This window comes from Suillus paluster (assembly GCF_016628075.1).
Source record: "Suillus paluster strain FC165 chromosome Unknown EDB91scaffold_9, whole genome shotgun sequence".
Classification (NCBI taxonomy): Eukaryota; Fungi; Basidiomycota; class Agaricomycetes; order Boletales; family Suillaceae; genus Suillus; species Suillus paluster.
Genome location: NW_024537569.1, coordinates 404,203 through 430,734, shown reverse-complemented (window position 1 = coordinate 430,734; position 26,532 = coordinate 404,203). Strand labels below are relative to the sequence as shown.

Here is a 26,532-nt window from a genome sequence, read left to right as displayed (position 1 = left end):
CTTATTAGTAGAGGTAGATGTCCTCCACAAGAGTTTTCCTTGTCCAGGTGGCTTTCTTTGATAAAATTGGCCACAGTAGACTTGCATACTTCAGTTTGAGAGGAAATTTGATGAGCAGAGATGTCAGCATAGGACATAGAAAGGATATATCTCTTTGAGCAGAGGAGATGGCATTTATGGTGATTATGACTATGACACAGGAGACATTTTGGTTTATATAGTTAGACATAGTTTCAAGAGTATGCCTAGAAGGATAGAGGGAGTAATTAAAGCCAGGGGAGGTCACACAAAGTACTAGAATACCTGATTATCACTGTAAAATACTTGAGTCAAAAAACTGTCCACATGAGTCATCATTTGTAGGCCTCATATCTCCACCATATCTCCACCAATTCCCACGCATAGTGCTCAATTGAAAGCCCTGAAGTAGTACTACAATATGGTACCAGCATGTCCTTGAGGTGTTTGTATATTCTCACACAATATCATAGATAGTGAAAAATGTGAAAACATGTGGACAGTTTTTTGAGCCACTGTAGATGATGACGACAGTGAAGATGATATGGATGGGTTTTTTTTGACTCTGAAGAGCATCCTCCCAATGCAGAGAATGGAAGCAATGATGACAGCACTGGGGATGGTGTTCCAACTCGGACTGACAGCAATGGAGACAATGTGAATGGTATCAATTTTCTCTTGCATTCTTATTTTGCTTATAGCTAATTCCTATTCTGGTTCAGTACCAGCTAATGACAAGTCAGTACATGAAGTGACATCCCTAACGTGAGTCAAGCCAACACGTGCATCATGAAGGAGGTGCTGACTCTTGTGTAATTTTGCCTTTCTTGCAGAAACCTCATGTTCAGATCCACCTCACACCATGTATTTTATCCCCACAGTCCTTGCACTTGAACTTATATTCATGCTTTACTTTTGATTTGTGATCATAACCCAGTGTAATCTGATGTGCTCATTACTAGAACAGATCACCAGGAGAGCTCACCACAGATCCTGCAAACACGTCCAAAGATTTCCTTGCTCATACTTGGCTACTTCAGGGTTTTGCTGATGGAGATTAGTAGCCATGGCTTCTACATCGAGGAAGGCAGCTGTCATGAAAGGGATTCTGATGCCATCAGTGACTTTAAAGGGTCATGGAGACAGGATTCAATCCAGGACCTGAGTCGGCTGTTGTCGCTGGGTGTTCTAACCATAGTGAGTGTGTAGTTCAAAGCCTAACCTAGCAGGAACACCCTGGGCCAGCAATTTTGTATGTGCACCGTCACTGTCAACTTGAAACGGTGTTGACACACATAAACTTGAACCAAACTTCAAACATGGTGTGTCCTTTAAACTTCACCACCCACAGTGTACATCTCAGACTGATTTTTACTTAACTCTTAGTGTGGCTCATCCCTACAAACGGTCTGAATTCATTGCCTATTAGGCTATGACTCAATCACTTGCGGAACCAGATATTACTGATTGAAAATTTTACAATGCAGGGTGAATTTAGGGCTACATCAACTTTTTTCATTAGTGTTGAACCATACACAAATTCTAGATCCAGGACCGTACATATCCATCTGCCTGATGACTGTGGCAACATGTTAATGGCCTCATACAGCTAGCCTTCATTTTTCTGCACTCCATAAGCAACATAACACGTATATTTCTCCACATGATGTCAGACTAGATGGATCAAGTTAGGTGCAGGCTAACTCTACATTCTTATTAATGAGCACAAAGTGTTAATAACCGCTAGTCATTTGCCAAGTCTATGGAACTGGTACTGAACGAACACCAGCCTTCTTCCATTCTCAACTCAAAATTTTAACTCAATCCAAACCCAAATGAATGGTTGTTGTATGGTGTTGGGTTGAATATCAAGATTTCTGCCAACAGAACAAGCATAGTATCTGTCTGAAGGGTTATATGTTAGCTGCTCAGTTGCAGTAGACTTTCCTCATCTCATCCATCCCATGTCACTATCTCCTCTGTCCAGTAGCTCCCATGGCAAAACCCTTTTGTCCTTGAAGAGGCACATCGCTGTACTGGAGGAGCTAAACGCTGAACTTCGCACACCTCCTAAAAGGAAGGAGTATGTCCTATATCTGTGAACCCACTATAAACCACTGATTTTCAATAGCAATAGCCAATTTCTTGAAGGCCACATAATATGAAGACTTGTGTGTCTTACAGAATGTGTCAAAATTTTGGTTTCTAAATTCGATAGATGCACCACCCTTGGCACTACTGACTGTTCTGATGCTGAAGCCTTTGAGTCCTCAAATGCGATGTAGGTGTATGTTCTGCATAAGAATAGTGAATGATACTGATGTGGCTTTTTGTTGTTAGAGAAAATCGATGGTATTGGTCCTACACGAAACTGGTGATGTGGTGCCCTTTGGTGAAAATGCTTATGCAGTCCTCAGCTGAAAGTTCTGAACTGGCTGCCATGTGCAACAAGGTGAGAGACCACACCACCATCACACATCAATTAACTTGCATGTTGTATATAGCTTAATTGGAGTGCTGATGCAGCCAGAGGGGATGACACCACCAGTCTCAAGTTTGCTGTTGCCTCTTGGTTAATGCAGACCAGCCCAACTCTGAACCCCATCATTTCCAACTGAGACAAATCTTGTCATTGATTCTACCACGACACCACAGGGAAACTTCTAAGTCCTGTCAATTACAACTGGGATGATGCTATATAAGTACTCATAATCAGGTGCCCCCATCACTGATCAATATGTCAGTGTTCAAGAGGCCATTCGGAACTACCATCTCATGTGACTTCCCTAAACACCGGAGGACCACAAGGGAGAGGTGTACACAATGTGACATTGCAGGACTGCTACAAATGAAATATATTCAACCTAGGGCTATCACATACACTGCTGTTCAGGTATGATTTTAGCATAACCAGGCGCTTGTTACAGTAACATGAACGTTGCGCATCATTTCATTCTTCAGACTCGTCTAGACCTGGACCATGGTTACAATTCTATTTCTATCTCTTTTCTTGTTGTTCTGAAATGCGAGAAGCTCTTGCTTCTACCCCTAGATCACAGAAGCCACGGCTTCTTCCAAACCCTATGCCCTACCCACTGTATCGGTTCTCTCATTGATAGGGATTCCCCATGCCCTTTGCCCTTACCATTCAACTGGTACTTCTTACCCTTTCTGACCTATGACTCATACACACCCTCAACCCTTACCACTGCTTCGGTAATACCTCCGCTTACCCTGTACCCTTACCGCTCAACTGGTATCTCACTTTACATATATATATCACTTCTCCTGTAGACAGATTCTCTAACTTGAATCTACTCAGTTCTCATCTGATACTTGTCTTTGGGTCTGAACTTCTCTTGCCTAAGAGAACTCCCTCTGGACAAAGAACCATCTTCTCTTGAGATGTTACTCTTGAGTTGAACTCCGTCTCTTGGATCACATCCTTGAGAAACTCCAATTGACTCTACGCAAGTAAGGGTTTCAACCCTTACTCAGACTTAGCGTAGGCAAGCTCCTTGCTGGGCTAGCGTCAAAGGCCACGTTTTGAACACCCCTTGTGGGTTTGGCACTGCCGAATCTCATCCGAGAAGTTTCGCGTAACAGCACTCGCTACTGACTGAGAGAACTTAGTTACAGTTTGCATTATCTAGCAGTGGATCATGGTGCATTGTGGACAATGACTTTGACCAAGAAGAATTTTATCACAATATTGTTGATTACTTCGAGCTTTGTCCCTTGCAAGAAGCAGCAAAGGAGGTTGAAAACCTCCTATTTTGGTGGAATCAGTGAGTAGTGCTACAGGTCTCTATTTCATTGGTTCGACATCACCACTTTACAGACAGGTGTTTGGGCACAGGAATATGTCAGAATACCAACCACAGAAGACTGAATGGCTGTCAGTTGCCATGACTTTAACCGCCCAATGAGTGCTTTCCTGATGAGCTTAAATCTTGGACTAGTCCACACTCATAATGTATGATGCCAGATCTATCTGACCAATCATGTTGATGTAGTAGTACTACAAATGAAATCAATTTTATGGTCTATAAATTAAACTGCATTTGCAGTGCATTGGGTCAATCTGATCATCAAGCCTATCTGAATACAAAATGTATCTGAAATTTAAACAAAAATCCATTCTGTCTATTGGACGGTATAGTCCAGCAAGATTGTATACATTGTCCAGCAAGATCCATGATAACCAACTGACCATACACACTATATTTGTGTCATATCAGCCAACATTCACAAGATGTTGAAGCTCAAAAATATGAGGCTGCATTATACCTGTGAAGACCAACTGCATTTTCCAAACGAGGCTAGTGCAAGGGCTCTGTGCTGTAAAAACCTACACAAAGATCCTTTTGTTCACTTGGTGGTGTTTTGTGGCTCAATGTCAACCCTTGTCCAGCGAGATCAAGGTGAAACCACTTATGATACTAATTACATTTGGGACATGTTAGCCAATGTTCACAGGACGTTGAAAGATGGATATTTAAAGCTACATTATATCTAAGAAGACTTCACTCACTGTAGGTGGCAAAGTTGCAAAACTATGTCTTCTGAAATTGTGTGCCACAAGACTTGCTACAGTGAGGATGCATACAAAGATCACTTCTTTCACTTCACAGCATTTTGCCCCATGCATATTGCAAACTTTATAAGACTATATTATGCAAACTTGTGTGGTACAAGACGCTGTCCCATGAAAATGCCAAATAACAAACCATTTTGCACCATGACTCAAGATTCAGGTAATCATGCTTTGAATTGGTCAAGGGCAACGACATTATAATCATAATATATGACGATATACAACAACTGTCATATTCTAGCTGATCACACTTATTGTGCTGGTAGGAGTATGCATCGGACTTCATGACCCATGCAAGGGTCTACCTGGGGTACAAATGTAACAACACTTGTGGATGTATACAAATGCAAACACGATTTGTAGAAGTATGCAAAGGCAAACAAGATGTGTGGAGTATGCATTAAGAATGGTCGCATGCACAGATTTGTATCGCTACTCACAAGTCTGTCAGTACCTTGTAGGAAATGCAGTAATTGTACACCTTGTATTGGTTGCTAGAGGGTTTGTATACTTTGGGATGTTTTGCCGATGGTGCAGCCTCCGACGAACGCAGCTCCCACGTGTTGTTCTGACCCAATTTGTTTTATCGATTACTTCACTTCACCTCTTATCATCACTGCAACCTAGGTCATGAAGGCAATGAGTACAATATTAATGGGCGATTGCAGTGAGCCAATCATGCACAATGGCAGCGAGGCCCATCAAACGTTCGTATCATAATTGTATACTCCCCCACGGAGGTTAATACAGGCGTCAAGCGGAGCTGCGAGCATCCATTGAAAAAAAAAAAAACGGAAAACATTCTTGACAAAGGCTATATGTGACGGTCCTCCAAAACATCACAAACGTTCCTCCCAGATCTCCCCAATAATCCTCTCAAACCTCCTCGACGACCCTCTCAAACCTCCCTGACGACCCTCTCAAACCTCCCTGACGACTCCCTCAAACCTCCCCAACTAGGGCCTGACATGGGTCGACCCGGGTCGTGCCCGGGTATTACCCGCGGGTCAGTTGAGTTTTTGGGCCATACCCGTACCCGTCCCGGGTCAAGTGGAATGGGTACGGGTCACCCGTGGGTGTTACCTGCGGGTGTGCGGGTCACCCGCGGGTACATTGTACGTCTACTCATTATCATGTAGCATCCGAGTCAATGAAATTCGCTAGTACAAGTGAACTAAAACATGCCGGAGTTAGTCACTATCGAGTTCTACGACATTATCTCGATCATGATCACTGCCAGCATCCTGTCGAGCTTTACCTTTTCCCTTCTTGCCTCTTTTCATGCTCTCGCTGAGGATTCGAGTAGCGATTTTGTCGTCCAAGAACGGGGTCTTGTACCACGAACCGATGGCCATCTGGGCCTTAAAGGCCTGTGAGTTGATGCCGTGTTGAAGGTGATTGACCTGCAGACGACCGCAGGAAAATGCTCGTTCTGCATCCACAGAAGACGCTGATTTACGCCACAGTCAAAATGCATTGTTACAGTCATCCACATCACATACCTGGAGCAGACAGGAAGTCCAACGCCATTTGAGCTAGGCGGGGTCTCGTAGCGCGAGCATTCTCCCAATATTTAAAAACTCCGCCGATACCAATAATTTCAGGTCTCGAGACACGCGGAGAATTGATGTAGGATTCGAGTGAGTCCAATGATGGTGCATTGTGCAAAGACTCGTCATCGGAGTCGTTGATGTCATATTTTGATCGTTTTCTCTGCAAATTAGTAAGATCGATGAGCAAGCAAAATTTTCTCTGCTGCTGTACATACCGCTGGTGGACGACTCGATGACTGAGTTGATAAAAGGTCGGCAGCAGTTGGTGCATAAGTTTCCAACCAGCGTTGAGTTGCGATGTGCCGTGCTTCAATTTTATCTTCTTCATGCCAATCTCGGTTCTTGGTGAACCACTCCATTTTTTTATCAGGGCACGTTACTAGTACACGCCGAGTTGTAGTAAGCCTTTACCAGAAAGGAACTAAATGACGTACTAATTGCAATGCGATAGACCTCGTTGTCATCTGTGAGTGTGTAGTATTTCCCAATGACTTGCAGTGCTGCAAGTGCGGCGACTCGAACTATAGCAGATAGTTCAGTATCACGTGAAACTTTTACCATCATATGTTCGAGACGTTCGAGCATAGGAATGACCTCGTGCACAAGAGGCACCTCAGCCTGCGAGAAACGATTGGTCAAGTCATCAAAAATCTAAGCAACGAGTGCATTGGTGACGGGCAAAACTTCGGACATGACAAAGTAGTACCTCGAGCACAGGAATAAGCTGCTTTGTAAGCTTCCACTGCGTCACAGTGAGAGCATATATCTGCAAGCCATTGGCTTCCTGGCTAGTAAATAGCTTGATTTCCTTCTCAAATGACATATGAGTCTTCAGGCAAGCGAAATCCGAGTTCCAACGTGTTGGGACTCGTCGATCCAAAGTCTTTTTCTGGGACGGACCACCACCTTTGATTGTCACGATCCGTTCGAATGCAGCTTGAAGATTGGCACTGTCATGCAGTCTTTTGGCAAGACCCGCAACCTGTTGCATAAGGTTAGAACAATTTATTATGAAAAAAAGTATTCCCGCCTTTGGAAATAGCCTGAGTGCTTCACGTTGCTCGGCTGAAGTTATCAACAGTCCCATTTCCTTGCCAGTGTTGAGAGCATCCCGATGAACGGCTGAGACAACTTCCTTGTCATGGGCATCCTTGTCTGCGTCAATCTCACCATCACCACTTTGCGGCTCCAACACGTCTGCAGCACACGTCTGCAGCAAGATGTTCCTCATCAGCTGTTAGCTGCTCGACTTCGACTTCAGTGGTATCAGTCGTGGTTGCCGTCACACTTGATGCACCAGCAACAGCTGCTGGTCCATGCTTACGTGTGTGTTGACCCGTTGCAATTATTTTCTTGCGTTTCGGCTGCCGGAAGAAGAAGGAGATAAATGCCTGCATTGGATGTTCAGCCTGCCAATGAGCAAAAAGGAGAAGAAACATGTACTTTCGCTATGAGGTTCACTGTGTGTGGAAAGCAACGAGACCTGGACAACTTGCCATGGAACCCATCAATTAAGGTCACGAGGTGCTCTGCCGTCGCATCACAATTACTCGCATTGTCCATAGTAAGAGTATGTAGCTTTTTCTCTAATCCAAAGCGTTTCAGACAATCCGCTGTGACTCGTGCGAGGTATGAGCCAGTGTGACTCTGTGTAAGCCTAACCACAACATATGAGAATCACGGTGCTACCAGTTTGATTGAAAAACTCACCGGATGAACTCGAGTATAGTACGGTAGATAATTCCCTGCGCCAACCAAACTACAACCAATCCCAAGTAAGCTGCAGCGAAAGGGGAAGTCCATCCATCGATCACAAGGTGGATGGAACCAACGTGTTTCTATACAGCATCGAAGAAATTCAGGACAGATCTTATTCAAAAAGGAAAGACGTACGGAAAAATACACTTTGACTTGCTTCGATCCCTCGAGATAGATAGCGGACACGTCATGCGCAACAGTACGGGGGTTGGGGATAATAACTCCTGGTCGAAGGAGCTGGACTTCAGCAATGTAGTGTGGATCAGCGACAAAGTTGAATGGGCGCTTTGAAACTGCACAGCGCAAAGCAATTAGCGCACGGTGTGCAGCTTGTGTGTAAGATGACACTGAATTTTCGAGAGTTTGTTGTGCACCAACAGAATCCAGGGTACCAGCCTGAACACCACGCCGTGTCTCGCACTCGTCTACCCCACGCTGAAGGTTTTTCGTCCCCTGTCCATTTTGCATGCGTTTTCGCTTGTGGCGATGGCTAGTTGGATCGACACGGCACGTAAATATGTAGAGAATGTAGTCGGGATTGCCATCCCCACGACGTTGGCGCTCCAACGAGACATCGTAATGATTGTAAACTTTTGACTTCCATCGTGTGCGAATAATTTCGGCATCCGGTAGGTCCCAAACATCAATGTCTGTCTTCTCTTTGGAATCCGATTCACGAGGTTTGGTAGGGGAGAGTATAACTGGTGCTGGCGAATCTGTATTGCTTCGAGTTCGTGATCTGGTCCGTTTGGAAGGAGTTCGAGGTTCGGAGGGAGACATACCGCACACGAATTCACGAACTCTCGAGTCTCAGGGTTTTGCTCTCTCATAGGTCGAAAGGTATTGAACTCGGGCGATTAGCCCGAAAATCTAGCCTATCACTGTTAGCAAATTTTCGGTAGACCCACATAGTTAGTACGAGGCTGAACTTCTGAAGATGCAGCCTGCAAGCTTCGGCAAGTACTTGTCAAAGTTGTCAAAGTTGCTATGTCATTTGATGTCGGCTACAACAGCACTTGATGTCAATGTACAGTGAGGCGACCAGGTACAAAGCTCAACACTGCCATACTACTAGTGACCCGCGGGCACCTGTGGGTAGCTTCGAAAGTTGGATGTCGATGACCGTACCCGCCCGGGTGCAGCACCCAAGCCAACCCGTAACCCGTAGCACCCGATCCGCACCCCACCCGTGGGTTCCACCCAGGCGGGTACCCGGGCAACCTCTACCCATGTCAGGCCCTATCCCCAACGACCCTCCCAAGCCTCGCAGACACTCCTCTCAGACCTCCTTAGAGGAGTAGTATTTGTCAGTTTACAAAGGAGAGGGTCACGTACCTCGAGAGGGAACTTTGGTAGAATCTCGAGGAAATGGGGCTCTGAGTAGGGACGTCTTCGAGATAGGTTATTGTATACCAGGAAACCCAGTCTGAAAGACCGTGGGAAGCACTAAAAAGTGCTACCAAGGGTGGTGAACCGTTTGTATTTGTAATATGCATATGCAAGTTTGGAAAGGGCTTCTCCTGGCAGGGGGAAAGAATTTGCCCAAGGCAAGTTGACTCCACGTTGCAGCAGAAGCCGCCACGAAGCAACAGGTGTCAAAACATTAATTGGTAAAATTCTGTTTGACAGCTAAGATTAGCAACATGGAACGAGAAACCAGCGGTCTACGCGGGCGCGTTGAAGATAAACCAATTTGCCAGTACGTAGTAGTACAAGTTCTTGTGTTGATAGCACTGACGTGGCAGCACCTGGCCAGTGCACGTAGCAAGATGGAAAATGATTGCACAGGGCGACTTGATTATTCATTTGGGTGTCCGTCATTCGCGTGAACATCATGATCAGCTGCATATAAATTGAACATGGTAAGTCTCAAAATCCTGAGAGACAATCGCCTTCTTAACAGTGAGTAATCTCGAGACTTGAAGACTTGGGCACCCTGAATATCTATTTCACATTCAGCACTTCCTGGACGTGCCATAGCACCTTCGCGTACACCTACACAATCAAAAATTTTGACGGGTGGGTAGTTTCCCAACCTAACGATCATTACTAATTTGTATACTAGATACCATGAAGATTCAATTCACTTACCTCGCCATCCTTGCCGCTGCCGCTGGGGTGAAGGCGGCTCCTAGTAATACCGATTCAATAAAGTGCAAACCGACATGCTACCCTACTGAGGCTTCCTGCACGGGAGACTGGACGCCCTTCTACATCGATGAAGACAGATGCTATGAGTGCTGCATTTTGGTGTAGCCATCGGGTTTGTACAGATGATGTATTTTATCTACTTACAGGTTCTGAAGATCATACATGTGTGGATGCTAAGTAGGTAGCGATTCCAATGGAAATCATTGGAAAATACCGGGCCGAGCTGTGCTTTGTTCACCAGTCTGAGGATTTCTGAGGTTCACGATTCACGACACGTCACCTTGGGTGTAGTTAAAGGCTAAATAGCCGTCAATATGTCATCCTGAAGAGCCTCGAAGCGGAAGACGCCCTGTTCACGCAAAAATCTCCCGTCTACCAAACATGCAGATTTGGGCGCCATTGGTTTGGCTGTCATTGGTAGGAGCCTTTACCCGAACGGTCGTCGTGAGCTACACTGCAGATGCATCTCGGGCACACATCGGAGGAGGATCTGATTGCTATGGTGCGGTGAATAAGCATATCACTATTTTCCACATTCTTCCACATTTTTTTGCTGCTTATAATCTAGGCTACACTTATTACTTTGTAACACTGACCGGCACAACTACGGACAGCTCGTGCGCTGAACGCACATTAGTATTAACGGTGTGGTGCGTGCGGTAACTGACAAAACCATACGTTTTTCTGTCGCGTTGACCCGTCGAACATTTGCACATGCCGAAGGCGAGGGACCATCACTAGAAGCCCCTGGAAGACACTTAGAACGCAAAGCATGAAAGAATTCAAGACGTACCTGTTAAATCATTCTTCCTCCCCAACGTCTGACTAAACTTTGTCAATATACTCGCTCTCGCGTCCGCGATCTTCCTCGAAACCCTCTTTACCCTCACCCCTATTCAGCATCGTTCTCCACATGTCTCACTCTCTTCCCCTGCTCACGGAGAATGGATAACGACTTGAAAAAACCCTCAATAAGAACCCACATTGCGGAATGTTCGCAGAAGTCATCCAAGTCATGGAAATAAAATTACATGCCTTAATTGATTTGACGTTGGGTGCGATAGCTGAGATGAAAGCAGCAATCCTTATCGGATGCGCAACCATCGAACCACCGAAGAATACCCCGGATAGTGCATTGTGTGATAAAATCCTTGGTGATGAACGTCAGGAGGATGTCGTAGTTGTCTACCGCGACCAAGTCGACGGTAACGGCAACCGAGACTAGACATGGGCAATGTTGCAACAGCGAGACGAAGGCATGTAGAGTGACTTTATAGCTTGAATAGATGAATCTAGTGATGTATAACTCTTCGAGGAGGGGCCAGGCCTTGGCCATCTGAAAAAGGACAGCATCATCCATTCGAACAATACAGTAACGATCTGCGACGATTCCGCGTCGAAGTCAAGCTTGCGAAGATTGCAGAAGGCAAAGGGCGGTTGAAAGGCAGCAGCTCCAATTGACCAGATTTTTGCACACTACGTCCAGTTCGCGTAGCGCGCAGAACACGGGACGCTGCTGGACTTTTGTGTATCCGCAGCTATGGAAGTTGAAGGCAAGTGGTGCCTCGGAAAATGTTCCAGCCCTCACCGATGTTAGACGAGACCAGCATTACAATACGGTTGATATATCTCCCGATTTCGAGTCTTCGGATTGATTGAATACAAAATCCGAGACAGAAGGGCACTACTGTAGGATGACAAGATGGACTGTTCGGATGGACCAAAGCGTCACAGTCGGCAGGCTCCGTTCTACGATGTTGGCGTCCCCGATGATCCAATCCTTTATCGTCTTGCGCTAATAACTAGTACTGTTGGACGCTCTTTATGGGATACTGAAACAATCGAAGATTTTATTACGGGATCTCCCGTAGCACTGGAAGGTTCGGCATCATCCAGTTAGCGCTGATCACTGTCCTAAACCATCATGTCTTCAAGCACTCGTGGAGCAGCCCATCCTTCATCAAGCCTTGAGCCCCGGCAATATCTTTCTCCCGGGCTGCGCTGAAGGTTGGGAAGGGTTCGTCGCCGATCTTGAACTCGCCTCGGTGGCACGGCCAGAGGACAAATCGATGGATCCGCTTTCCCCTTCGGCGGGTGAGCTGAACACCAAAGGCGTCTTTCGCGATGAAACCGTTCCATCCAGTTTAAAAGCTCCTGGCGCATAGATCACTGTACTTCTGCAACTTACTGCTTGCTAGCTTTCACTGAATATTTTCAGGGCACTCCTTTGTTCATGGCTGGAGAGTTTCTAGAGGAGATGCTACTCCCAGACAAACCCAAGACGAAAGTTCGACGCGGTGTACATCATGACCTGGAGTCGTTTATTCTTCTCCTCTTCTATGCCGTCTTGAAACGCGGTCTGGAACATCGGCTCTGGCACGAGGAGGGAGCGACTGAATCTGCCGTCAGCTCACTTTACGGCAGCCTGTTCGGTGGTCATACTATCGACGACATCCTGGTAGTGCGGGCCTGGTTTTTTTCACGACAACTGCTGTATTTTCTCAATGCTCTGGACGCTCCAATGGTGTTATTGCTCTATGGATGTTGGAGAATTTTGCAATTCCAAAGGATCCCCGCTGATTCTGGAAATGCATGCAAATTTGAACTTCATCATACGATGCAATGTTATTTTGGGGAATCGAAGTTGATCACTTTTTTAGAGTTGAACCGTATCTATGACATAGTTGTCGATAAGATGTCAGAAGCTCAGTGGGAATATCATTGAATTTTGATTTGGTCACATCGATATCAAGATAGTGTACTTGACGTCATATTTTTGGAGGTCGCTCATGATCACGTTGGTAATAGACAGGTTTGAGAAGTTGTTCCTCGTGGATGGATTGACGCTTCGATTACCTTCGGACATCATAGTACATGAATATTTTCTACCAACGGTTTAACACCACTGGAACGCAATACGTATATGCTTGACCTGCGTTATTGCATTCACGAGGCGCCACCCGACTATGCGAGTAGACAACATCCTGCGGAACACAGGTATTTAAACGGACCAGACTGGAATCATTCGTCTTCTCTGCGACCGAGTCTCCCAGGTCTATTGCCACCGAGTGGTCGTATGCTACCGGGGTGATGATTCAACCATCTTGTTGACTCAGGTATCAATGAAATGGTGAAATGAAACCACTCCGCTCAAGGCCGATGTCGACGAAACATCTATATGACCGTCATTTCAATACGGCGTCATTGAAGACCATTGCGCTTTGGAGTTACTAGACAGGAATCGGTACATACCCCAAGAGAAGGTACACCTTTGTTTGAGACACTGGCAGATACGCCTCGTATTTTTGAGAATGCATCAATCGAACCATTAGCATCATATGTATCCAGCTGGGCTTGTGCACGACGGAACAACTTCGATCGTCGTTATGAATAGAGCGAGTCGTAACAGGGAAGTCTGCGCTTGAAAAATCAGTTCTCTGGAAAGATCGCTATCAGTTTTCGGTATTACTCGCAGGACAGCGTTGACGGACCAACCTCACCTGGACAGCTTGACCTGTTGATATGATCATCTTCTTGGCTTGAGCTACTCCGCTTTAGCTAAAGGCAACCTGGCTTCCATTTGGTTGGGGTGCTGGTGGTATTATGAATTTCAGCATCTCTATTTTCCTATGTGATAGAACTGATATCCACGCTTTCGGCGATCATAGATTGTTCTCCTCTGGGATCTACCTAAAGTTTGAATGATATCCGCGTCATCTGCGGCACTGTCCATATGTGCTGGGATCCGAGAAGATGGTTCAGAAGCTGTATGACAAACGGAGAAGTTTTAGTTGAGTACAAGGGTCGTCCACAAGTAGATGAAATCGTTCTCGTTAACGACAGTGCCCTATGCAACGTTCCCAGATTCCAAATGGTGGTCACGAGCACCTACACATTAACAGATACGATCTATCAATCTTGATATTCGAAAGGCTATGATTGGGCGTTCGCCGCTGTTCGACCAGGTCTTTTATAGTATGGGCAATTATGAAAATGCCGATGGTCATTGCAATGCAGTAATCTAAGGTGCATCAGAAATGGGGAGTTGGCTGAGTGAGAAAGAACTTCAGAGCGTACTGGGGTTCTACAGCAACCTCGCATCGCCTGACCACCTTGTACTCGCTTCGAATAAGACCCTCCAGTCGATGTTACAGCCCCACTCGTAGATCTACACGTTTTAGGAAGCATTATTTCGAGCACACTAATCTAAAAAATCTAAAAGGCGACCAGGACCCATCCGTGGATCTCCGGAACCTGAGCGTACTATCAATAACCTTCAATACAGCTGTGTGCGAAACTAATGAAAATTTTGGGGCCCGCGTGACCAAAAAGGAAATCCCCTTGTAAACCATTCGGACGACGTTCGACACCAGCAAATATCAAAAATGACGAACTTTTACCTTGTTCCATCGCCTATACGACATGGTTAACAGACGGATAAGCAAATATATGAAAGAATGTGCACTTAGCCTCTGGGATCAGGGTTGGGAGCTCGAGAATATCTGCGAGGCGCTGGGTGTTTCTCGCTTTCGTTGGCGAAAGATCTTTGCAGAACTCGGCACTGTTGTTAAGGGCCCTTCTCCACTCGTCAGCCGCACACGAATGATCATGCGCCGAGCACTCATGACGGCGATCGAAGACCTCTACGCCGAAGATTCAGACCTCTTCCTCAATGAGCTCATCCTTAACGCACAATCTCAATCAAGCTGGCCTCTCTCGCAAAATGCTTCAGAAGATTGCGTCTGAACGTGATGATATCCGTTGACAGGCGTTCAAAGATAGTCTTCAGAATGACTTCGTCGGCGATGGCTCGGAGTTTGTCGTCCTCGATGAAACTAGCAAGAACGAGCGTACTTACGCGTGGCGTTACAGTCGGGCACCCTATGGACAACGTGCACAGCTTAGTGATGTATTTGTTCGAGGAGACCGCTATTCGCTATGTGCTGCCATGACGGCAGACAGCTATCTTGCAACACCTGCTGTTGAAGGTTGGTTTGATGCACAAGAGTTCTACGATTTGTGATTCTTCATTAGGCTGTTTGACGACTGCAACTGCAGTTTTGGGCTGTCTGGCTGGAATTTTGATTGTTGGCCCTTTGGGATCGGTTTTCTTTTGATTTACCATAAAGTTATATGTGTATGGCGCGTGGAAAATGCAGTATGGAGGGCTAATACTGTCTGCAAACTGTTTACCAGTTACAGGAAGTCCCACAGGTGCCGAGGACGCGTTATTCTATCGATTTTCTTTTTGGTTACGCGCGCCCCGAAATTTTCATGAATTCGCACACAGCTATAAGGTCATGAGGATGTCAATGAATTCGCGAGGTTACTAGGACTAGGAGCGGACTCATTTCGGATTGCCTTCTTCGGTTGAACTATCTACTACGTCAACGTAATCCGTGCATTGCTTTTTCCCCAACACTAGGGCAGTTGTTTCACCCTGGTGATCAGTTCACCACACACAACGCTTCAACATCACGCTAAGCCTGACAATGATCAGGGTTTCCTACGATAACTCAACAAAAATAGCCGTGATGGCAGACTGTGCGTTGTCCAGCCTTGTTCATCAATTCGGAATCAGCACTGAGTGCTTCTGAGCAGTGCGTGAGCAGCCAACCACATAAGCGACGTGGCTGTATGAACACCATCAAGCTTTCGGGGTGCTACTGCCAGACACGAGCCTCTCGGAGGCGCAACACTTGGGACTACCATGAGTTTGCAATGTTCGTTTTGGTAGTCACCGGGGAACGCAATGCCCGACGTATTCAATTTCGTACATGTACATTGCCATGAATTGTCTGCAATATCCATCTGATGAGGCGAAACAGTTATCACCTTCGAATGATGTTCTTTGCACCGATTCTTGCCAAAACGTGATATTCAACTTACTTCATCATGATGGCGAACTGAAATATCATGATGCTCACAGTCTGGTAAATACTCTGGGCGGCTGCTGATCGATTGTTGACATTAGGCTCTTGGCTCTTTGATTTTGATACCATCTCCCGGCGACAAAGAGGTGCAGTAACGTATATTTCGGAGATGAATTTTCGAGGGAAAGCTCTTGGCATCTCGAACCCTAGGATGGAACATACAGCAAATTTACTTCTGCGTCCTACAATATTCAAGACTGCGGGTATCGCATGAATGCCCCCAACAAATATATAAAGTCTTTGCCTTGGGGATTGAAGCCCCACTTCCAGTCGATCAGATTCTTCACTCAGTCCTCCAAACTCCTCAGCTTACCGAAATGTCCCATTTAAAGTCTCTCCTGTCTATTCTCCTCATTTCCCTGTCCGCCGTGAATGCATCCCCCTTGCGCCGCGATGCTAGCATGGCAACCCTTAGATTTGCCGCAAGGTTGAACGCAAGGGAGGATGCTACTCTCAGTATCGCTGATGCCGACAGGGCTCGTGCCCAGGCAATGGTGCACGCTGGCTCCAAGAGCAAACGTGCTGGCAGTTCCTCTGTCAGCATAACTAATGGTGTCGTGGATTACGTTGCCCAAGTTGGTGTCGGCAGCCCCGCTACTCAATGTAAGACTCGCTGTCGGGTGACCCAGATAATTTCTGACTAGAAGAATTCTCAGACTCGCTTCTTGTTGATACGGGCAGCTCCAACACTTGGATAGGTGCGGCAACCCAATACAATCCCACTAGTACTAGTGTGGATACCGGGGACACAGTCGTATGTCTTTCCGCATCCTCTGCTTATAAACAAGTCGCCCATGATAAATTTTATAGTACGTCTCTTATGGTTCCGGCGAGTTCTCCGGAGAGGAATACTTGGACACAGTGACGTTAAGCTCTGACTTAGTCATTACCGGACAATCTATTGGGGTCGCGCAGAGTACATCTGGCTTCAATAACGTTGATGGAATTCTCGGTATTGGACCGACTGACCTCACGCAGGGCAGCGTTTCGAGTGGTGGTTTAGTTCCCACTGTCACCGACAACCTCTTCAGCAAGGGTATCATTGGCACTGAGGCACTCGGGATCTTCTTCCCTCCCATCTCTGCTAACAGCGCTGGCGAGCTCACCTTTGGTGGCTACGACAGCTCAAAGACGACGAGCCCAGTGAATTATGTCCCTCTCACAACTACGTCACCCGCTAGCAGTTACTGGGGCATTGATCAATCTATTGCCTACGGTAGCTCCACCATTTTGTCCGAGACTGCTGGTATTGTTGACACTGGCACAACCCTCATTCTCATCGCCACTGGTATGACAAGTCACTCATAAACGGGTGATCCCAACTGACTTGAAAATATTAGACGCATTCGACCAGTACAAGTCTGCCACTGGTGCTACGATGGATCAGACCACCGGTCTCTTGACGATCACCTCTGATCAGTATGCTAAGCTGCAACCCCTGACCTTCAACATTGGCGGGAGTCCCTACGATCTCACCCCCGACGCCCAAATCTGGCCCCGTTCCCTCAACACTGAGATCGGCGGTAGCAGCAGCAGCATCTACCTTATCGTTACTGATATCGGTAGCGACTCTGGCAGTGGGCTCGACTTCATCAACGGTTACTCATTCCTGTGGGTGTTTTAAGTCACCTCATTTAGTATAATGCTGACCATCTGCTCCAGCCAACGCTTCTACTCCGTATTCGACACCACCGACCACCGAGTCGGCTTCGCGACCACTTCGTATACCGATGCGGTCATTAACTAAAATGACCGTGTGGTGACCTTACTCATACGCACGATTTAAATATTTATATCAGCTAATAGTTATTCAAGATCGACGAGGGTGTTAGTTATTCAGAGACGAATGCGAGTAGGCTCCACGGAACGAATTTATGGTGTATCTGTACCTAGACTGTGTCCTTGACTGAAAATTGACTGAAATTCGTTACTTCTCGACGGAGTCAGTTGTGGTAAGTTGTTGCATTCGACGCTGGCGTCGAAGAAGTTTAAGTTGCCACTGTGTAAGCGGATGCGGCACTCATGTCAGGAAGCCTCGAGGATGAAAAAAACAGGCGGCATATACCTTTCCTGGTCCTACATTGGACCTCTCGCCGGGACCATAGAAATACAGAGAAACAACCCACATATGATGATAAAATACTGGAAGGACACACAAACAGTCTACTATTATGACCGGACGAACACCAAACTACGGCATAGATACTTCCGTGATGAGTTGGGGAGCAACCGCGGTTCTGTCAAGAAGGTACAAGTCGATGCAACAGTCCATGGAGCCGTTGCTGTATGTGAGCAGCTGATTGCATTTACCGCCCTGAATCTAAGTAGCATTATTGAACACTTACGACGCTATGTAAGACATGTTCGTGTCTGTTGCACATTGAAGTCTGAAGTGTTCCATTTGGAGAACAGTCATGGTAAGGCGTGTTTTGGGATAACAACAATAATGAATGGATTCGCGCGATCAAGGCAGCAATCTACACGCAACAGTCATAAATCACAAACCTGAATGGTTTGTGGCACAAGAACGTCTGTGTTACTATAATGGAGGTGAGGTGAACAGACCGTCCGAGTCGGGCACGTTATCGACCTCATCAGAGTGCGGGCGAAAGAATTTTGGGAGTCATCGGGCGAATAAGTGAACGAATACATCAGGAAATCACGAGATCACTTTTGACCCACTTATGTACCGCTTTTCGCACGATTTCGTATGTAAAGTAGCACAAGGTCGAAAAAGTAGAACCTACTTTTTTCAGTAGATCTCATTACTGATATTCCACTTCTTCTCAGCTTTTTCACACTTATTTTTGCGAGACGCATTGAAAAAAGCATGACTGTTAAGGTTGTGCTCAAGGGAGAGGTTACTCAAAGGGCTTCGGCTTCAGCTCATGCGCTGCGCCCCTTACCTGAGTACATGCCCTTAATTTCCGGGGGACAGAGGGGAAGTCTGACGGAAGTCCGGGGAATTCCGGAGGACAGAAGTCGGTGGAGTTCGGCGGAACTCTGGAAGACTATATGGGGGACGGAGTAAGGCTACTACGGAAGTCCGGAGTAGAAACAGAACAGAGGTTAGACTACCCTAAGGTAGAGCCGGAGAAGTAGTCCTAAGGTTTAACCCCTAAGACTCAGAGGTGGACAAGAGATGAGACTCAGGTCCGGAGATTGCAGGAATGAGCAGAACTAAGATGATATTCAAACTGAGGAGTTCCAGAGTATTACAGGGGTTTATATACTGTAGGTATCATGTAAGTAAATCAGTCAGCAAAGGTAAGGGCTATGTACGAAGCATGTGGAAAGTCTATTATTAAGTGTAACGGATCAAAGCAGTGAAGTCAGAAATGAAGTAAGAATGGATGGATCAGTAAGCATAGCGGAATAGGACATAACCAGTAACCAGAGCAATAGCTAATCTAAAAGGAGTCAGGGGTGAGTGCGGAGATGAAGGCGGAGATGAAGGTGGAGCGCCAGGCAGAATAGTAAGACAGAGGACTGGACTTTAATGAAGTAGATCCGGAATTCCAGATCCCGAGGTACGGGATATGACAACGACACTGATTATTAAAAGTGGACTATCAAAAAAAGTGCAAAAAAAGTAGTCTAGAAGAATGAGTAAAGTCCTCTAAAAGTGCAAATATGTGTAGATGCTAGAATGACAGCTTGAATGATTGGAGTGGGGGGACCGCAATGGGTATTCTGCCAGTGTCAGATGTGTCAGTGGTAGTAGCAGAGCACATGATGAGGGGAAAATACATACAAAGCAGGGCACGCCTGGCCTTGGGTTTCAGGTCCTCAGCAGGAGTATTCTTGAGCTTTTGGATCGCTTCCTGGCATTGGTGCACCAATGAAATTGTGTCCATTGTATACTTTGTCCCCCGCCTCTTGAGTGATTGGTAGTATTCAGCTGTTGCCAATCCACAATTTGCCTCTGAAAATGCCGATGCAGCAGTGCTGTCTTTGCCACTGTATTTGTTGCGCTTGAGGGGTAGTACTCTGTGACCCTTGGTAGTACTGCCCTTTGCACTGCTAGTGCCGATGCTTTGGTCATTGCCGGAAGCTTTGGGTGGCTTTGCAACAAAGTTGAGAGTGCGTTCTAGCTATGAAAATGAACGGTTAGTTAATGTTAGAAAATTTAGATGGAACCTACTGAGGCAGCACATGCGGGAATTACAACCTGCATATCCTTCAATTGCAGATCATCCATGTTGAGCGCGGGTACATCAAGGAATCCAGCGATTGCATTCATATGTGCGCTTTTGATCATTTCCAACATAAATTCAGACAGGTAAATCTGGTCTGGGTCACGAACATCTGGATTGTTGTAGAGGAAGGCCCACTCGTCAAGAAGATTTGCTGCCAGTGTTTGTTCAAAGTCAATATCATCATCTTCGTCTTTGTTCTCATCATCTTTAGAAGTAGCTAGAAAGTTTGCGATGAGGGCCATGGCTGTTGATCCAAAATTACTGCGCCAGGAGCAAATGCGCTGATTCACCTTTCATTAGAGATGACTTGTAGTCAGAAATAACAGTTTGACGGTAGGAATAGAAGACTTACCAAACCAATGATAGGGCCTTTTGGTTGGACATTATGATTCATTCCTGGATAAGCAACATCAAAAATAGCCTGGAGCGCTGGAAGTAGTTTGTCGGTCTCGATGGACCAAAAATTAGGCTGAGCACCTGCCCACAGAAAAACAGTAGGGATAAAAGACCTTTGCCACATGCCGTCCTTCAACATAATTTGGGGAAGATCAGTGTTTTGCCATTGGTTTCCACTTTTCGGCTTCATCATCAAGTCAGCGGACATCAAATCGGGCTCAGGTGACACCGGAATGCTTGTAATCTGGGACACTGGTTCTAACTTAGCTTTCTTGGGTGGGTTCGGGTTCTCGCAGACTGTTACACTAGTCTGTTGAGCGCCTCAGTATAAATAGAATTAGATATGAAGAAAAAAGCCTACCTTTGAAGTAATCCATGCTAGCTCAGTAGGAATGGGCTCGACTTTGGGAGTCATGAACTCAGAAGCGTCGAGTATCATGGAGTCATCAGCAGTGTCTAGGTCCTCTTTGGATGAACTGATCAAGTCGACTGCTTCGATTGGCCTCTTTGTGGAACTAACAATGTGAGTTGATTGAACCTGTTCTATAGCGAATCACATTATTTCAGCTTGTTGAGTGAGCAGCAATAAATTGAATGGCATTGACACCAGCAGTCTTTCGGAGGTGTCATCATCTGAAAGTTCCATGATCTCATTAGTGATCCCTACAACACTCTAAAAATGTATCAAATCGTGTCAGACCTTAATTTTTTGATGTTGTTGAATGCTCACCTGCACCCCCCCTTCCTTTTCCATTAGCAATGAGAGACGACATGTGCTCTTTGAATTCTTCATCATCTTCATCATTATCGGCATCAACATCAATGTCAACGTTGACATCTTCATCTTCATCCAATGCAGGAATGTGTGAAGTCCTGGATGAGTCTGTCAAGGAAGGAGGTGGATCTTTTGCGAGTGAGACTGTGGTCATGACTGTTTGGCCTGTTCTTGCTGACAAAATGCCCAGAGAGTCAGCAGAGACAGTTTCAGTGGGAACACTGGGAACAGGGGAAGGTTTCGCAGCTCCCTTCAACTCAGGTTCAAGGTGAGTGCGCCAGTTATGGACCTTGCCAAAAAGGCCATATTTCTTATTTCTGAGCGCCCAAGTAAGGTTCATAAAGCGAAGCGTAGACTCTGTGAGCATCAATAGCATGATGGTGAGAAGACAAATTACTGACAGGTTAACATTTCCTTTCTTGTCGCTATCAGGTGCTCAAACTTGTTGGATCTGCCTTGTTGCAGCGCTTATCGCTTCACGTGATATGGTAGGGTTGGCCTTCTTTTTCTTCTTTGTCTTTCTGCCCTCGTTCTCAAACTCCTCATTTCCAACCGCCTCATTTCCAATTGCCTTGTTTCCAATTGCCTTGCCATTGCCTGCACCCACACCCATGCTATTAGCTGTGCGGTGACCACCCGCATCTTGAACTACAGCTTGCACTGGATGATTCTCTGAGGTGAGCTCACTAGTTGCCCCTTGCATACTCTCCTTCACACTCTCCTTCTTCTTCACTGGTCTAGCCCAGGGTTTTACTGGTTTTGCCCTGTTGGCTGCCTCAGTCGCCTGCTGCACCTCCATGGCAGCCTCAATGCCTGCAAGCCAATTAACTCCACACTGCACAGTAGCTTCCTTGATAGCCTGTGCTTCCAGGGCATGCTCCTTGTCCTGTGCGATCTGGGCTTTGGTACGTCGCTTCTTTTGACCTTCAAGAAGCACAAGTCCAGGGTGCTGAGTTGCATTTTTAGGGTGTGTATGGTGAGGAGAAGTGGGAGGCGCCATAGCTGATATGAAAAGCAGGAAGGGGCAGAAGAGAGCTGGCAATGGGTAGGCCTTGATAAAATGTAAGAGTCAAACTGCAAAAATTCTGAGTAGTAGTACTAAATGCAAACAAACAACCCTTCATAACATAGTACTCAATACTTCATGCCACTTTCCAAGTCTGCCTACACTTCAGCACTACAACAACAGAGTGCGACTGCCAGAACTGGTACTACTGGCCATCCTAACAACAAGCTCTCATCTAACCGCAGATTTTTATAGACATCCCACAAGTGCCAGGAACTGGTACTGGCTATCCTACCAACAAGCTCCCTCCTGTGCATCATGTCCCAGACTGGTCCACAGGCGAGCCACCTGCGCCATGAGCCCATTGGTCTTTGCATCCCTTGCACGAAGCCAGGGTGCAACCATTGGTTTAAGAATTGGTTGGGGCACACACAGCATATGAATGCGAAGCACCCCATGTTCCTACAACAACATGGATCGACTCAGCCATGCAGGCCTCCTTCGCCAAGTTCTGGGCTGCCTGGCACTACCAATTTGGGTGATACTGGTGCTATGGAGTTCAGCGATGACGAAAATCCTATGCAACCAACGGTTGGATTTTGCAGCGCTGGTGACCAGCTGTATAGAAACTACCACCCTTTGTTGTCTGGTATGTTTTTCATCCCATTGAATTTTTCTAATATCTCATTCACAACATATGAAGCTCACCCCTGCAATTCAGAGGGTGACTTCCTTCCACTGGGAACTCCACCTCCACCACTCACTGACAAGACACCAGATGACTGGACTCCATACAAGAGCCAGGTAGAATTCGAGCTCGCTGATTATTTGTTTACAAAGAATCAAACCCCCGAGCATTTGATCAACCAGTTGCTCAATATTTGGGCAGCTTCATTAATGCAAGCTGGTAGGAGATTGAGTCTCTTTTCAGATCATCGCCACATTTACAAGACAATTGATAACACTCCTCTCGGCGATGTAAAATGGCAATCATTTACTGTCAAATATACTGGTGAGATTCAAGAGGAAGGCACTGCACCATGGATGGCGGATATTCACGAAGTTTGGTTCCGTGACCCCCGCGAAGTTGTTCACAACATGCTTTCTAACCCAGATTTTGCTGCAGAGATAGACCTTAGACCTTACCGGGAGTTTGCGACAGAGAACGACGAGCGTCAGTGGAAAGATTTTATGTCTGGAGATTGGGCTTATAAACAAGTGGTATGTCTTTTTTTTTGATTTTATTGTTTGTGGGTTTGACATGCATCTACAGGACGTGATTTCTGAGGATCCTGACACACATGGTTCAATGTTTGTGCCCGTGATTCTTGGGAGTGATAAAACGACTACTATCCTCTTTACGCGTCTATTGGAAATGTTCGGAACAATGTACGCCGTGCCCACCAAAATGCTGTTGCTGTTGTAGGGTTTCTTGCAATGCCCAAAAGTACGTGTTTGTCGATTTTGTATATTATTGTCCTTACATCTTGCAAAGCAACCAAACAGCATGCCAAGACAAAAGGTTTCCAAAGGTTTCATCGCCAGCTATTTCACTCATCACTCTCATATATCCTCAAGAGCCTGAAGCCTGGAATGATGACACCTAAGGTTGCACGTTTCGGGGATGGGCACTATCGCTGCATCATCTATGGACTCAGGCCTTATATTGCAGACTATGAAGAGCAAGTATTACTTGCATGCATAGTTTGAAGGTGGTGTGCTAAGTGAGTAGATTTCCTCGATCATCTATTGTATTTGTTCTGATACCGAAATAGGTGTCTTTCACATTGCAAGGCCCTTGATGAGACCACTCTCCTATGCTCAAGATTTCATGCGGATGCACTCATCGAGGAGTGCGACTTTGATACATTGTGGGCAGAGTATGGTATAGTTGCCGTCCTCGTGGTATATCCTTTTTTTTTTTTTGGTTTCAATTGTACTTGTAATTGACGCATATGCAGCCATTTACAAATGATTTCCCCCATGCCAACATCCATGAGTTACTCACACCTGACCTTCTCCACCAAATTATAAAGGGGTTGAGAGATACCTCTTGCAGGAGCATGGAAAGACACAGGCTAACATCATTCTAGATGATATTGACCGATGGTATGTTTAATTAACTGCAATCTTCATTCACTCTTAGCTTTTTGTAGGATCGCAGTGGTTCCTCCTTTTCCCAGCCTGCATCAGTTTCTGCAAGGACGCCACTTTAAACAATGGACCGGTGATGATTCAAAGGCCCTCATGAAGGTATTTTATATTTAATTCTTCTCAGAATAATGTAATGCTAAGTGTATCAAGGTGTACCTGCCAGCAATTGAGGGTTATGTCCCTGAAGATGTTGTGCATGCATTCAGCACCTTTCTCGAGTTTTGTTATCTCATCCGCCACAACATACTTACAGAAAAGTCCCTTGAGGAGATCCAAGCTGCACTTGCTCATTTTCACCAGTATCACGAAGTTTTCAAGACCACTGGAACGATTACAATGTTTTTGCTTCCACGACAACACTCGATGACTCACTATGTGCATTGTATTCAACTCTTTGGTGCTCCGAATGGCTTGTGCTCTTTGATCATGGAGTCAAAGCACATTAAGGCAGTGAAGGAACCTTGGAGGCGGTCCAGTCAATATAATGCATTAGGTCAGATGCTTCTGACTAACCAGCATCTGGACAAGCTGGTGGCGTCACAGGTAGATTTCCGCACTCATGGAATGCTCTCAGGTACTTGTCTAACATCTATTCTTGTAGCACTCAATACACGTTCATTTCTACCTTTTTTTCTGCTATTTAATCATGATTTTGCTAGAACTGTCAGCAGATGTACCTGCGCAGGCTGAGCCCACCAGTGCAGAAGAGTATAATCCAAACCAACAGGAGCCACCTGTTGTGCACCAAACTGCCAGCATACCTGACATTGACGTCATCGCTGACTCCGAAGATATCGATGCACCAACTTCAGTACTCGCACATGTTCAACTAGCCCAAACATCTCATAAGTTTTTTTAAAATTTCATTTGCGTGTTCCAAGTCTCAATACACTATGTACAGAAGGGACAAAGCATGCCCAGACCATTCCCGCACTAGCCGATGAACTCACCATCCCACACTTACCTGACCTCATTTGAGATTTCTTTGTCGATCAACTGTATCCAGAAATGCACCTTATGGAAATCCCTGAAAACATCATGGACTGTCCTTGTTATGAAGGAAGGATTTGGGTGTTCAATTCCACGGTGTTGACATTCTTCACACCAAGTGATTTGAGTAGCATGGGTGGAATGAAACGCGAGCACATTCGTGTGTCCCCCAATTGGAGAAATGGGTGTGCACGTAAAGACTGTGTATTTGTCATTACTGACCCAACAGCTCATGGAATGCAAGGCATGGATGTCACCCGAGTACTCACATTTTTTTCTTTTTGACTTCGGGGCAAATATTATCCATGTGCGGTTGCCTGCTGGTTCAACCGAGTCGGCGACACACCTGATGATCAGATGGGCATGTGGATGGTCGAGCCGTCTTCCATTGATAATCATGTGCACTTTGCGGTGATTCATGTCAACTTGATTTTTCGATCCACTCATCTTATTCCTGTTTATGGCACTGAAATGCTTCCTGCAGTCATTAAATCCCACCACACCCTCAATATATTCACCCTTTTCTATGTGAACAAATTCACTGACCATCATGCCTTCGAAATAGCATTTTAGCACAACTTGCTTTTTTCTTTGTTACTTACTTTTTTTGTGTTGCTTTGCTTTTTTTCGACTCAACGCTTTCGCTTGTTTTGTCTCTTTTATATATTCAGTGATACAAAGCTTTCAAGTCCGAAAAATAAGCGTGAAAAAGCAACAATGAGTAATTGGTCACTTATTTAAGCGCTAAAAAAGCTAGCAAAGTGAACTCGTGATTTCCTGATGTATGTACGAGTCGCTCACTGGCAGGAGGCAGAAAAGAAAAGAAAAGATAGATATTATTCTTGTTAAGTGCCCCTTAAAATTACATAAGGACTCTAGAGAACCAAGTGCTGCCAAGTGGCATTGCAATCATTGCGGTGTACCACCTGTCCTCCCAATACACTTCATGGGGAGTTCACATTGATTTCACATGTACTCATCATTCCAAAGTCTCTATACATC

General features: G+C 45.7%; 12 protein-coding genes across 12 annotated transcripts; 6 read left to right on the top strand and 6 right to left on the bottom strand.

Annotated features, from left to right (window-relative positions):
- Positions 1-1,982: 1,982 nt before the first annotated feature.
- On the top strand, positions 1,983-2,636 carry EDB91DRAFT_1079351 (uncharacterized protein; the record flags this gene model as incomplete). The annotated part of the gene is made up of 4 exons (XM_041315119.1): positions 1,983-2,101; positions 2,237-2,299; positions 2,359-2,470; positions 2,523-2,636. 4 exons carry the CDS (start codon positions 1,983-1,985, stop codon positions 2,634-2,636), a joined length of 408 nt encoding a protein of 135 aa, XP_041180698.1.
- A 3,259-nt stretch (positions 2,637-5,895) lies between these two features.
- On the bottom strand, positions 5,896-6,045 carry EDB91DRAFT_1015508 (uncharacterized protein; the record flags this gene model as incomplete). The annotated part of the gene is made up of 1 exon (XM_041312482.1): positions 5,896-6,045. A coding segment is annotated over one exon (150 nt), but the record flags the coding sequence as incomplete, so codon positions are not given.
- Positions 6,046-6,335: 290 nt separating this feature from the next.
- On the bottom strand, positions 6,336-7,399 carry EDB91DRAFT_1218757 (uncharacterized protein; the record flags this gene model as incomplete). Its single annotated transcript, XM_041320868.1, has 3 exons — positions 6,336-6,547; positions 6,603-6,819; positions 6,875-7,399. 3 exons carry the CDS (start codon positions 7,397-7,399, stop codon positions 6,336-6,338), a joined length of 954 nt encoding a protein of 317 aa, XP_041180696.1.
- Positions 7,400-7,572: 173 nt separating this feature from the next.
- Positions 7,573-7,827, bottom strand: EDB91DRAFT_1047812 (uncharacterized protein; the record flags this gene model as incomplete). Its single annotated transcript, XM_041313346.1, has 1 exon — positions 7,573-7,827. A coding segment is annotated over one exon (255 nt), but the record flags the coding sequence as incomplete, so codon positions are not given.
- A 228-nt stretch (positions 7,828-8,055) lies between these two features.
- On the bottom strand, positions 8,056-8,394 carry EDB91DRAFT_1035518 (uncharacterized protein; the record flags this gene model as incomplete). Its single annotated transcript, XM_041312798.1, has 1 exon — positions 8,056-8,394. A coding segment is annotated over one exon (339 nt), but the record flags the coding sequence as incomplete, so codon positions are not given.
- Positions 8,395-9,433: 1,039 nt separating this feature from the next.
- EDB91DRAFT_1334606 (uncharacterized protein) lies at positions 9,434-11,302 on the top strand (the record flags this gene model as incomplete). Its single annotated transcript, XM_041325458.1, has 7 exons — positions 9,434-9,625; positions 9,794-9,828; positions 9,886-9,945; positions 9,992-10,176; positions 10,224-10,254; positions 10,465-10,521; positions 11,142-11,302. The coding sequence occupies exons 1-7, from the start codon at positions 9,570-9,572 to the stop codon at positions 11,300-11,302; spliced, it is 585 nt and encodes a 194-aa protein (XP_041180693.1). The 5' UTR covers positions 9,434-9,569.
- A 416-nt stretch (positions 11,303-11,718) lies between these two features.
- EDB91DRAFT_1334605 (uncharacterized protein) lies at positions 11,719-12,841 on the top strand. Its single transcript, XM_041325457.1, has 3 exons — positions 11,719-11,957; positions 12,013-12,171; positions 12,276-12,841. The coding sequence occupies exons 1-3, from the start codon at positions 11,780-11,782 to the stop codon at positions 12,800-12,802; spliced, it is 864 nt and encodes a 287-aa protein (XP_041180692.1). The 5' UTR covers positions 11,719-11,779; the 3' UTR covers positions 12,803-12,841.
- Positions 12,842-14,499: 1,658 nt separating this feature from the next.
- Positions 14,500-15,100, top strand: EDB91DRAFT_1245080 (uncharacterized protein; the record flags this gene model as incomplete). Its single annotated transcript, XM_041322495.1, has 2 exons — positions 14,500-14,817; positions 14,846-15,100. The coding sequence occupies 2 exons, from the start codon at positions 14,500-14,502 to the stop codon at positions 15,098-15,100; spliced, it is 573 nt and encodes a 190-aa protein (XP_041180691.1).
- A 1,227-nt stretch (positions 15,101-16,327) lies between these two features.
- Positions 16,328-17,757, top strand: EDB91DRAFT_1047756 (acid protease; the record flags this gene model as incomplete). Its single annotated transcript, XM_041313342.1, has 5 exons — positions 16,328-16,613; positions 16,667-16,764; positions 16,821-17,298; positions 17,351-17,621; positions 17,673-17,757. The coding sequence occupies 5 exons, from the start codon at positions 16,328-16,330 to the stop codon at positions 17,755-17,757; spliced, it is 1,218 nt and encodes a 405-aa protein (XP_041180690.1).
- Positions 17,758-20,154: 2,397 nt separating this feature from the next.
- On the bottom strand, positions 20,155-20,726 carry EDB91DRAFT_1016968 (uncharacterized protein; the record flags this gene model as incomplete). Its single annotated transcript, XM_041312500.1, has 2 exons — positions 20,155-20,499; positions 20,562-20,726. Coding segments are annotated over 2 exons (510 nt in total), but the record flags the coding sequence as incomplete, so codon positions are not given.
- Positions 20,727-21,816: 1,090 nt separating this feature from the next.
- Positions 21,817-22,380, bottom strand: EDB91DRAFT_1245077 (uncharacterized protein; the record flags this gene model as incomplete). Its single annotated transcript, XM_041322494.1, has 1 exon — positions 21,817-22,380. The coding sequence occupies one exon, from the start codon at positions 22,378-22,380 to the stop codon at positions 21,817-21,819; it is 564 nt and encodes a 187-aa protein (XP_041180688.1).
- A 324-nt stretch (positions 22,381-22,704) lies between these two features.
- On the top strand, positions 22,705-26,103 carry EDB91DRAFT_1235710 (uncharacterized protein; the record flags this gene model as incomplete). Its single annotated transcript, XM_041321354.1, has 11 exons — positions 22,705-23,035; positions 23,318-23,607; positions 23,660-23,720; positions 23,813-23,833; positions 23,882-24,090; positions 24,181-24,291; positions 24,431-24,495; positions 24,543-24,639; positions 24,682-25,114; positions 25,520-25,791; positions 25,888-26,103. 11 exons carry the CDS (start codon positions 22,705-22,707, stop codon positions 26,101-26,103), a joined length of 2,106 nt encoding a protein of 701 aa, XP_041180687.1.
- Between the last annotated feature and the right edge of the window lie 429 nt (positions 26,104-26,532).